General features: G+C 42.2%; 1 protein-coding gene across 1 annotated transcript in view; it reads right to left on the bottom strand.

Annotated features, from left to right (window-relative positions):
- cubn (cubilin (intrinsic factor-cobalamin receptor)) overlaps nucleotides 1-12,519 on the bottom strand; it is a gene marked incomplete at its 3' end in the record, with an annotated part of 109,625 nt that overhangs the window by 75,832 nt on the left and 21,274 nt on the right. Inside the window, exons 11-18 of the mRNA XM_055150849.1 lie at nucleotides 12,364-12,488; nucleotides 11,685-11,877; nucleotides 11,431-11,549; nucleotides 7,597-7,831; nucleotides 6,502-6,683; nucleotides 6,260-6,422; nucleotides 2,483-2,673; nucleotides 638-797 (exon numbers count right to left, since the gene is read on the bottom strand). Of these exons, the coding sequence (XP_055006824.1) occupies nucleotides 638-797; nucleotides 2,483-2,673; nucleotides 6,260-6,422; nucleotides 6,502-6,683; nucleotides 7,597-7,831; nucleotides 11,431-11,549; nucleotides 11,685-11,877; nucleotides 12,364-12,488 (1,368 nt within the window). The remainder of the gene's footprint in view (nucleotides 1-637; nucleotides 798-2,482; nucleotides 2,674-6,259; nucleotides 6,423-6,501; nucleotides 6,684-7,596; nucleotides 7,832-11,430; nucleotides 11,550-11,684; nucleotides 11,878-12,363; nucleotides 12,489-12,519) is intronic.

Below are 12,519 nucleotides of genomic sequence, written 5' to 3'. Positions count from 1 at the left end.
TGTTCACCAACTGGCTCCACTATGTTATCTACTAAGATATAGGTGCAATTTCCCGTTCAGAGGAGGTGTTTCTGCATAATATTACACAGCAGCGTTCGGTTCCCGATTTCAATGTGGCAAGACAAGACATTTTTACAATACATTTTAATTAACCCACTTGTTGATTGCTGTTGTAGCTCCTTGTTGTGCCATTACTCTGTATTTACCCTCTGCTACAAACTTAAACATGCGCAGTCTTGATCTTCATCGATGTTTCTTCTGCTTAATAAATAATGTCTGTGAAGTGATGACGTATTTTTGACAGTAAAGTCCCGTCTGTGAATTCGTATTCATACTGATGAAAGCGTAATCGTAAATTTTCATTTCGTGATTGTAATTCTTGACGTCCTAACTTTTCAATTCATATTCTGATGGATAAAATACACACAATATATTTTATGTACGATTGGAGTCATTTGAGAGTTTACAGATATTTATTTTATGCACAACTACAGCCAAATATGCACAGATTTCCCAAATACGCACGGATTTCTATTCTTTGCACATGAATATTTTTGAAAGCTTTCTTACTCCATACCTATATACTAGACTTGTGAGTAAACATGCAGAGAGGACACACAGCTCAGAGCTCACATACTCACCACAGAGTAGACGGCCCTGAAGCCCGCATGACTTGCAGAGCTGTCAGACCTGAAGCGCACCCACAGAGCACTCGAGGAGGACAGCAGGGGAGCAGGAAGCACACTCCCACAGTATCGACCGATCAGAGGGGACGTCTCCACGAGGCCGTCCCGCACCTGGAATACAACAAATATTCAGTTTTAAGAGTGGCTTGATGGAGCTGGCTCCTATAGTGACAGAGACAAGCTGCTCGAGTTGGCCTGGTGTCTGCCAGTATCTGGTAGTAGTTTGGTGAAATATTTGGCACATAGAACTAATTTCTGCACTCACACATGATCTTCATTTCCTCAGTGATGCTTGCTGTTAAAGTCGAGATCTCAGCAGTGACGTTGCTGATACACGGGCCACTGACCTGTCCAGTGTTCTGTCAAAATGGGCTGCCCCGTCAAAATGAGCTCCTAGATTGACAGTGACGTCTATAGATTCACCCTGCCCTATCAAAATAAGCAACCTTGTGTTTTTCCGTTTACAGTTGTATAGATCCAAAAAAGCCAAATCCTAACTCTGACCTCCCCAGTTTAACAACATATTTCTTTGGATTAGAGACGCGGGTTTGATGCTGTTTGCATAAGGTGATCACACTTTATACTTTAGTTATGTACAATTTCAACTCATTTATCTGAATCTGTGTAGTTCATTTGGACAGTCGTATTCGGCTCAAATAGGCTCCAACTAAAGGGAGTACATATCCACAGGACAATTTATCCAGCCAATAATGTCCCACTGTACAAACAAAATTATTCACTTATTTAGATGAATTTGGGCAGAACTCATTTCCGCAGGCTGATATCTTCTATCAAATAAGACTCCCACAATAGAAGAGAATGAAATGACTGGAAACACTGACATCTTTATATTAAATTGCATTAAATATATAATTTATATATTTAACTCTAATATTATGGGCTACAGATTGAATTTCCAATTATAATAGTGATATTTTATTTATACAGCGTCTTTCTAAACAAAGTTACAACATTTTTTACACATGGAAACAAAATAAAATATGATGTAATGAAAATGAAAATTATAAAATCAAAATTAAATCCAAACTATTCTATCATCCAACAGGTTTTCTGCCACAAACCCAACACGCACATGTCGATGTTTAACTGGTCCAAACAAATAATAAAACCAAAACACTTTTAAAATGTGACGTGTTACTCCACTTCTGCCTCGGGAGCTCAAATCGACAGCATTTAAACTGTAACGGTGCTTGGTAGTGGCAGGAAACTCAAATCAACAGGACACCGGCTCTTCTCCGCTCTGCACTTGTACACATACTGTATGCTGCTGAGTGATCTGGTCTCACTGTAATAATTTAACTGCGTTGTATCAATGCAGTGACACAGAACTGTGCGTCTTCTGTCAGATAAACCTCCCAGCCTGAAGTCTGTGTGTGTGTGGTCAAAACAGACCATGTAATTTATTTGGAGCCTGGGGCGGGAGCCCGGGGCCGGAGCCTGGGGCCGCAGGCTCATGGAGACATTTTCTTGACACTTGCTTAAAGCAAGGTTAGCATTTTGGAAAAACATGGGTTGGCAGCTTTTATGGTAGCCACAATCCGCAAAAATAACTTTGTAAAATATACCAAAAAACACTCTTGGGAGATATATTGATACAGCAGCCAACAATATCGTTAGTGTATCATCACATTAAACGATACGATATATCAATATTTTTGCACAACCCTAATCATCATCATCATAAAAAAAAAGAACACATAATGAAATGCCCCCAATGTGCGTCAGTAACATACAGGTAGCAAAGAGCTCACTAGATAGTGAAGATAGTGACATACCTCCACATAGTCAAAGACGCAGCTGCTGTGCTGCTCCAGGTTCATATGGGTGAAGTTGAGGGTGACCCTCTCCCCCTGGGGCAGGCGGATGACGTAAACACACTGGCTGTTGTGGGCGTAGTCGTTGGGCCAGTTTGGAGAGATGATGATGCCCTCAGAGTCTGTGAAGGTGCCCCCACAGCCCGGGTCACCTGAGTCACACCACAGGAGCAGACACAACATCAACCAAACACAAGGGCTCACACGGTTACCCTTCTGAGTGTTTACTCCAATTTTGTGAAATTCAACACTGACACACATGTCCCATTGTTGATGTTGCAGCATTTGCATGCTCACTCTGTATGCGCTTAATGTCAATGTACATTGTTCCCTGAAATAAAGACTAAGCCAAACTAGGGCAAATTCCCTGTTGAGTAGAAAAAAAGACAAGTTTTGGCAACTTAAGAGTCATCATCATAGCTTAATGATGACTGAATGACGTAGTCAAAACATGTAGGCGAGGCCATTAATTAAAACACCTCAAATCCTCAGTGACTCAACAAGAATTCAAGCACTTTGGTTTGATGAGCACCTGTATGCGTAAGTTTTGATCAAGTGTAGCACTCCAATATAAAAAATTTTTAGAGCAAATTTCCTGTTCAAATAGTACTGGGGGGTAGTATGAACCACAACAAGTTCAAGAATGCATATACTGCTGGACAATAGTAAGTAAATGAATTAATAAGGCACAGTAGTGGCTGGTAGTATAATTTTTTTTTTTGAAATTTGATTTATTTATTTTATAATATATATATATAGACACACACACACACACAGAATAGGGTGGGCAAAAAAAAAATAAAAAATTATCACATTAATCGAATGAGTTTGAGCGATTAATCGCGATCAATAGCATGTTATACGCAAAACCAATTAATGAATTAAAAAGTAGAGTATAGCGCACTTTTATTGGAAATGTAAATGAAAGAGCCACACATTTGTTGTGCAAACAGCATTTCTTTCACAGGGGAACCCTCAGAGCCTTCAAGGTATTCAGTGAAAGCCCAAGAAAAAATATCGAATGGACGTTTGTACTACTAATATATTTTTTCAATATTTTTTATGCAGTGAGTAATGAACACTACACTAGTAATAATTTCTAGATCATTGTTATAAACTTGGACTGATATTCCTTGGGAAACAAAGGGTTAATATAATGGAATGGACCAATCACATTTTTTCTTCCAGTGGTATCTCGGTAAATCAGTTACTCCCCCTGCAGCACTGAACTAAAGAAATAAGCTCAGCTCACAGCGCACAGCTGGTCTGGCCGGAGCCCGGGGCCGGAGCCCGGGGCCGATGGAGACATTTTCTTGACACTTGCTTAAAGCAAGGTTAGCATTTTGGAAAAACATGGGTTGGCACCTTTTATGGTAGCCACAATCCAAAAACAATTCATCAGGAATTGATTCAACAACATCTTGCCAGCACCATCAAATGTTTGTGTGTGAAGTTTCCTTTTTATATCATGGATAGCAGTAAAAGCACTCAGTGAATCAGCCTGTCATTTACTGTCCCCTTGAACTCTGCCCAGCTGTCCAGTCGTCATCATTTTATCGTTTCTTTGGCACTCTGTCTGTTTTTGATAGTATATTGTTGCATTACACCATCTGAAAATCTGTGTATTTATTACAACAATGAAATAATGTGCAGTATTCAGTGTGTAAATATACATGAACTGAGACCCAATGTTTCCAATTTCATTGAAGTTTAGCCTCAAACAGAGACTGAGGATCTTACTGAGGATCTTACTGAGGATCTTACTGAGGATCTTACTGAGGATCTTACTGAGGATCTTACTGAGGATCTTACTGAGGATCTTACTGAGGATCTTACTGAGGATCTTACTGAGGATCTTACTGAGGATCTTACTGAGGATCTTACTGAGGACTGAGGATCTTACTGAGGATCTTACTGAGGATCTTACTGAGGATCTTACTGAGGATCTTACTGAGGATCTTACTGAGGATATTGCGCACACGCACACACACACACACTCTCTATAATTTGTCTCCCCACAATAGTAGCTCCATTGGGTTGGTTATTATCTAACAATCTGACAATAGCTAATGTTCAGTCTAGAAGTCGTGGACGCCTAGAAAAGGACACCAGTTTCCCAGTAGATTCAATCTCTTTTTATAACCAGAAAAATGTATCAACTTCTCTCAAAATTGTCTTTGGAAAATAACTTCTGATGGATGTTGCATGAAGGGTTAGGATGTTGGTTGGTTGTGTTTTTGTATATATTTGTATATAACCTGGTTACCATAGTTTTCACTGACCCTGACCCTGACCCTGACCCCTGTCCACTTGGAGTTTTAATATTATTCAATTTAATGTAACTCACTTCATATTGTACAGCAGTACATAAGTAAACTCTTTTAAAATATTGTTTCTATGAAAAAAATCCTGCTTAATCCCATATGAAATGGTAATGCCTGAAAGTTTCTTTCTGCCGATTTGAGGTACAGTGAAGAACTTTGGTCAAAGCAGCCGTTTCCCTCTAGGTACAAAGGTCATCTTGGGCTTAAATTGAAGTCTATAAACTTGGAAAGTTTTTCATGTACATTTGAGGCAGTGATACATGCAATAAAATCCTTGAAAATGATCACTTTTGATGACAATTTGTCAGGTAGACAGATTTTTTTTTGTCTTTTGGTGTATGTTGAGGGTGATATTTGACAGCAGAAAGACAGCAAGCCCCAGAATATTTTTCTGCTAGTTTCCCCCATGTGTCAGGATACATCATGCAAACTTTTAGGGTTATTTGACCATGTATGCAGTTACAGTACTTTAATATTTACAGTTACATAATTTAGCAAATAGCTTTTCTTAAAAAGGGTGTTTTTTGGGCCCCGAGACCAAACGGGGCCGAGTTGGGGTTGGTCTCTATCAACTCATGATGGCAAAAGATATAAGATAACAGTAAATCATAGTGAAAAAAGGTAGCAAAAAACATCCAGAGGGGTGATCCAGGCCTAAAACCTCTACAGAAACAAGTGGGCAGAGGCAGATAGAGTAGCGAACGACTGCCCCGGCCCAGGCAGTGACTGTCCTGGCTCAGGCAGCGAGTGAATCCTGGGTCCCATCGGCGGGTCTCTCCTCGCGCTTTACTGTGGAGAGGTTTAAGCTAAAGTAGAATAAATCAGAATAAAAGCCATAGTATCTCACCACAGCCAGAAGCACTCATTCCAGCTTAATGCTTCTTTTCTTGCTCTTACTCACAAAAATTGTTCCTCCGACGTACTTGTATGAACTCACCATAACTGTATAGCACACAGCTCTGTTGTGCTACATTCGATAGCCTGTAACAGTAGTCAGTGCAGAGTTGGGGCTGAGCGACAGCTGAGTGACAGAGCGAGCAGCTGAACCACAATAGGTCAAAGGTGTGTGTTAATGTTTATTCAGCCCAATCACTTGATTTCAGGGCGCCCCCGCCCTGCGCTGAATCAAATAAAGTGATATGAGCAATTTAATGTGATAAAAATATGTCTATGCAGATGCACGTTCAATTTTAAAGAAAATATTAAACATATAGCCTAATACAAAATAACGACTTTACCTAGATAAAAAACAAAACAAAAAAAGATAAAATTAGGGAGTGCGGCACACTTCTGCCCTCTATTGACCAGCCACCACTCCTGTTTATGTATTTTCATATGTTGTCATTCTACTTTTGTTTTTATGTTTTATGTACGTGTCACAGACTCTGGGGCCAGATGTAGATCTTAGTCGTACTTGGAGAGGTGGTGTAGGTGATGTGGAAGCCCCGGTCCGATATAATGTTGTCTGAGTGGAAGTGGATCCAGGCGCTGGGTCCAGTGGTGACCACAGGGGGCGGTGATGAGGTGCTGCAGTACTGGCCCAGGAGAGGGTCTTCAGGCAGCAGGCCATCACGCACCTAGTGGTAATTTTTTTGTCAAACACAGACCTATGCAACTGTGTTAGATAAAAGTAGAAAGGTAGTTCAGTTCTGATACCTCCAGAAAGTCATAGTTGCAGTCAGGGTGGGTTTCCAGACTCAGGACCCCAAAGGCGAAGGTGATGAGCAGGCCAGGGTCCACTGAGACCCTCCAGTAACAGTCCCGAGATGGGGGGTAGTTACCAGGGTAACCAGGGGAGTTGATGCTGCCGTAGGGGGCAATCAGTTCATCTCCACAAACTAAGGGGAAAAACACATAAACATACACACATCATTCTTTATTTCAAGACAAAACTGATATAGAATGAAATATTCTTATTTTCTCTTTTATGTTGGGCAAGCAATAAACATGTAACAGACAATAGACGTTCTAGTTACACATATTCACAAAACAAAAATGTCTCTGATCTCTGATCTGAACGGTCTCTCCCTAAACCCCAGCACCTGCATCAGTCATGAGTCAGTGCTAGTGCAGCCTCTGCAGTTCAGGGAGGGAATTCTGGAAGTTCTGAGTTTCACATGTTCACAGTGTTCACAAACTTGTGTTTGCCCTCCAGCAGCATGTGTGGATATATACTACAGGTCAAAAATTTTAGAACACCACATTTTTTTTTACTGTTTACTGTTGACCAAAACGTGTTCTAAACTTTTGACTGATGAAAGTGTCCACCTTTGGCAGATATAACAGCTGAGCACACTCGTGGCTCGTTCTTTTTACAATAGAAATTAAATATTCTTCAGATAGTTCTTCCCAAGTCTGTTGCAGTATTTCCATAAATTTGTGACACTTGTAGGTTGCTTCACTCTTCTGTCCAGTTCATCCCAAACCAGCTTGATGGGGTTTAAGTCTGGAGATTGTGCTGCTGGACACTCCAGGTTTTCAAGCTCATCATCTTGTTCTTTTTTCCTGAGGTAGTAGAGATTGGACTTGTGTTTTGTTCTTTTATCTTTTTTTTTTAACCTCTGTCTGTTCAGTTCTTACCTTTGTACCATTTTAAGCTTTTCATTGGACTTGCACGACTTGAACTGCAATAAATAACTGGAAAAATGAGGGTGTTCTAAAACTCTTGACTGGTAGTGTAAATGGTGACTTGCTCCTTGGACTCTGTTACATTCTAGAGTTCTGGTGACGTGTCTAGCCGCAGTGTCTTACCTGGGTCCTGAGACTGCCACATCACAGTGAAGCCTCCTTTCTTGATAGCATGGTCTGATCTGAACCAGAAGTACAATGCATTGTGGGAGCTGGCCAGGGTGTTGGGATTGTTCTGACCACAGTATCGTCCAATCATGTATGCCCCTGCGCTCTCCCCGTCGTGGATTTGGAGGAAGTCTGCGTTACAGTTGAAGCTGGCCTCCAAGTCAAAGTATGGGAAGGTGATGCGCAAAACCTGCAGAAGAACAGAGGGAAATATGAGCTTAAACTATCTTAATAAAGTACCTCATTATAGGTTTTATGATTCAAAGGCCTGTAATAGTTTTTTGTGATTAAAGAGGCGGCATTAGACTTCCATGGGGTATTAACTGCAAACACATGACATATTTACATCACCGTGTCACTGAAAAAACAATATTAACTTGTTTTATAACTTTCCTTTTTGGAGCTCTGAGTCTCCACTCGCTTTGCTCTCCGTGCCAAGTTACTTCCCTTTCAGAGCGTTATAACACAATCAAAGTGAGTCCTGCTAATGAAACTACTGCACATTGCATCACTTGTATTGCATTTGTTATGTTGCCGTGTACAATCTTGTATCATGGTTTTGAATACCTATAAAGAATTGTTGTGTGGGAGCATGGGGGACGTAGACCTGGGAGGAGCATTGGACAAAACCTTACAGCTAATCTCTAAAATATTCAGACATGCATGAATGACATCTAAAACCTCTTCAAGCATAAAGCATGAATGGAACATTGTGACATAGTACAAAACAGCATGGTGGCTGAGTGGCTAGCACTCATGCCTCACAACAAGAAGGTTTGCATGTCTCTCCCTGTGTCTGGAATGGGTTTCCTCTGGGCGCTTCAGGTTCCCCAATAGCCAAGATCAGTTAAATGCAATCAATCAATGAACCTGCCCAGGGACTACAGGTGGAAATTAGCACTGGTGCTACAACCTGGTACAAGCATCTCTCCTGTTAAGGTTAATGTAAAAATTGTGCACTGTCCCTGTCTCAATAAAATAAAGAGATGAAATGAAAGCTCAAAAACAAATGCACCCTCTCGTTCAGTAAAATCGGTTTTGCCCCAGTACAGATATTTTGTACAAGTATTTTCTTTTTTATGAAACAGGAAGTATCCCGTACCAGAAGAATCATTTGGATGATTCTGTCAGATTCCCTGAATTTGGCACTCTCTATTGAACTAAAGGTAAAAGGAGCTGTTCACTTCAGCTGACATCACAAGGTGGAATAGAGCATTTTAACCACTGGAAATGTAGACAAACTTGTAGGAGCCATTCCTGGGTTTTCTATTGGGTTCCTCACGTGACTAATGTGCACACGCTTTAACTCTGTGCACTACACTGCAGTGGCGGGACGTGGCACGGTGGGTGGGGTGTGGCCTATATATGAGCACACTCACCTGCTCAGTGTAAGGCAGGGGTGCTCAATACGTCGATTGCGATCTACCAGTCGATCGCCAAGGTCGTGTGGGTAGATCGCCGTGTCTCGTCTCGGACTCACGTTTGGACTCTCACTCAAGGTCTGACACTCAACAAGTGCGATCATATTTCATTACGGCCGCTGCTGTTGGCAATAAACTTGTACCGGGTTGCAGGAGCGTGTGGGGCGTCTCAGTGCAGCCCGCGGAGACTCTACGGCACATCAAAAACACACACGCTCCCTATGCACGGCTCGTCTGCAACAGCGTGTGCCCTCGTGTACCAGCCTGCATCACAGGGCAGGTTAAACTTCCTAAACATCCTACCTGTCCATCTGCCTCACGTCAGCACGCCACCCCTCGCCTTTTCACGCTCTCGCTCCTTCCTGCGTACAGCGAACACAAGCCCCTTCCACAGTGTGCACTGATTAGAAGAGCAAGACCAAACGTGTGGCAAAAACGAGTCTAAATTTATGTTACAGTTGGCACAAAGCAGGTCTACAGCATAGAGCAGACCTACAGAACAGACCGACTGCCACATTCGGCTGAAATTTGTCTAACAAAAGTGCACAAATGCATCTGTGTTTGTCACGATGTGTGTTTGGTTTGGTAAACGTGCAGAGGCTGGTAAATATCACTGCAAAACCAGAGAAGAATGCAACTCCACGTTGGAACTTTAAAAAACAGGTTTAAAAATCTTCCTTCACTTTTTTCACAGTTTTGTGTAAAGTGCCAGAGGAAGTTCTCTTAAAGAAGGGGATCTCAAACTGTGGGTGAGGGTCCAAAAATGGGGAGTGTTTCAGTGCAGTTTGCTTGACTTTGTATTAGGTAGATCTTTATGACTTGGTCATTTTGTAAGTAGCTCGCATGCTGAAAAAGTGTGAGCACCCCTGGTGTAAGGCCTTGGATCATGGGTCGTGGGGTGAGCACGGGGAGCAACTTTCTGTTGACCGTATTTTAACAGGAAAGATTTGCATATAGAAGGAATCGGTGCATGGCTACGGACGGCAGCAGCTTTAAAGTAAGTGCTCTAACGTGTATGCCTACCATTACAAACAAGTACCGTGTATATGTGCATTTGTTCCGAGTTACGCGTCCACAGTGTTTTACCCCGTGTCTTAGCCTGCCGCGGCGTGTGGGATAAGCTTTGGGCTACATACGCCGCAATAAGACTAATAATGCAGGTTTACTGAAACGTGTGAACGAAACAAAACACAACTACTGTTTTTTTTGTTTGTTTTTTCTTTTAGTAACAGGATTATAGCTTCAAGCTCACAATAATATAGGACTTTTACGACTCCATGGAGACTGAATATTTAAACTACATGCACACTTGGCAAAAGGAGAAATTCAAGTTGGCAACTGGATAAAAGTTTATTTTGGTCAAATACGTTTCCCAGCTCATCCAAGCTACTTCAGTTCTAGTCAGATGCTGTTGGACACTTCCTTATATCTGCCTGAAGGGAGGAGCTAACTACAATGAAACTACTCTGAAACTAACACCCTACTTGTATACAGTTTTTTTTAGCTTGGTCTTTTGAACTTGCACTGAGTCTGGGGTCATATCAGCAGAATCATTCAGACCCATAATGGTGCTTTCACACCTCTGGACCTGACCTGGCTATCCCTTTAGTTTTAGGTTTGAGGACGGGATTGTAGAAGGAGACAGATTATGTCTGAGGCCTCCATTTCTGTTCAAGGATGGATTGTCTTAACAAAAATAGCCTCTTTAACTAACCTCTCAAACCAATTGTTTTCTCTGGCTCAGATCTGTACCTCACTGTCCTCAAAGGAATGGCTCATGGCTTTTAGGAGGAAATGTACAGCAGACTGAGGTCCACTATGGCTCTCTCGATTGTGTTGGAGAGACATAGTGGTCCTAAGTCTGCCGTACATCTCCATGACCACACACTCTGTGCAGTTCAATTAGACTGAGCTATCTAACAGAAACGGTAAACAGGTAGGTGTGTTACTGTCAGAGTAGTGTCATTGTAGTTAGCTCCTCTCTTCAGGCAGATATAAGGAAGTGTCCAACAAGGTCTGACTAGAACTGAAGAAGCAGCTTGGATGAGCTGTAAAACATTTTCAAACTAAGTAAATGTTTGTCCAGTAGAAAGATTGAATTTCTCCTTTTGCCATGAATTCTACCTGGACGACTGAGGGATTTTACACACATGCGCACGTGTATATACAATACATTCATTTTAGAATTGAAACAGAACTAAACTGGCAAACAAATTCTGGACTATACCATGACCAAACCAATACAATGTGAACAAAGCAGAGTTATCTGCAGAAGACATCAACTATTCAACAAGTAGCTTGCATTGAATCTTACAGCTCTGGGCAAAAAAACCTGGCTGATAAAATGTGTATAGATCGAGTTTTGGACCTTGTCAGGTTCAGTGCGGATGACCCAGGCACAGCTGACCATATGTTCGTACTCGTCATTACCAGGGTTGTTGGGATAACTGAAGGAGCCAGCTGGGCCGGTCAGGACACCACCACACTCTGAGAACAGCACAGAGAAACGCAGGCTCACTTTAGAATGCTTCTTTTGATACTATGTTAAGTGGATGAAAGTTTATAATAATTAATTCAACACTGAAATAAGTCTAAACGATGACTGACCCTCCCTCCCTGTACCTTGCTGTGGGGTCTGGCACAGGGGCCCGGTCCACTGGCTGGGGCAGGTACAGGTGAAGCCGTTGACCTGATCCACACATGTCCCTCCGTTTTGACAAGGGACACTGGAGCATTCGTCCATGTTCTGGTCGCAGTGCGGTCCTGCCCAGCCCGGGTTGCAGATGCACTGGTACCCCTGAGACGAGCTGGTCGACTGAGAGACCAGACACAGAGCAGATGACAACAGTTTACTTTCACTTTCAGCGCATTTCAGGATTTTTAGATGCAGATTTGGGCTGTGTCCAAATGTCCACACTATTCTCTACTAGGACTGTAGCCGACTAAAGAAATTAGTCGGCTTGGGTTGGGTTATATTGTTTTCAGAGGCATTACATTTTCTGTAATTTATTTTTCCATTTCTTGAGTGGGAGACCGCTGGGAATATCAGGTGCCACAGTGGGACACCAGTGGTAAAACTGTTGTTGTGTTCTTAGGCAAGACATTTCATCCACCGTCTAGTGCGAATGTGGTGTGTGAGTGTGTGGTGGGAGGGGCAGATTGGCAGCCTCACAAAGTATAGAGTGAATGAATAATGCACCAAAGAGTAAAGCAACTTTGAGCATCTTGAAAAGTGCTATATAAAACTAATGCTTGTAAAACATCTACACTGTACTGCACTATAGCACCCTTCCTCTCTTACCACACACTGGCCGTTGACACAGGGGTTGTTGGTCTGGCAGATGTTGCTGATCTGGGTGCATCCGTTGGGTCCATAGCCATTGCCAGTGTAACCGGGGGGACAGGTGCAGATGGGCAGATTAGAGCCTGCGTGGGGGACACAGAGTGGACATGAGCA

This window comes from Boleophthalmus pectinirostris, unplaced genomic scaffold, assembly GCF_026225935.1.
Source record: "Boleophthalmus pectinirostris isolate CB_2022bp ecotype Guang Dong unplaced genomic scaffold, ASM2622593v1 HiC_scaffold_15, whole genome shotgun sequence".
Classification (NCBI taxonomy): Eukaryota; Metazoa; Chordata; class Actinopteri; order Gobiiformes; family Gobiidae; genus Boleophthalmus; species Boleophthalmus pectinirostris.
This window is presented reverse-complemented; position numbering and strand designations above follow the sequence as displayed.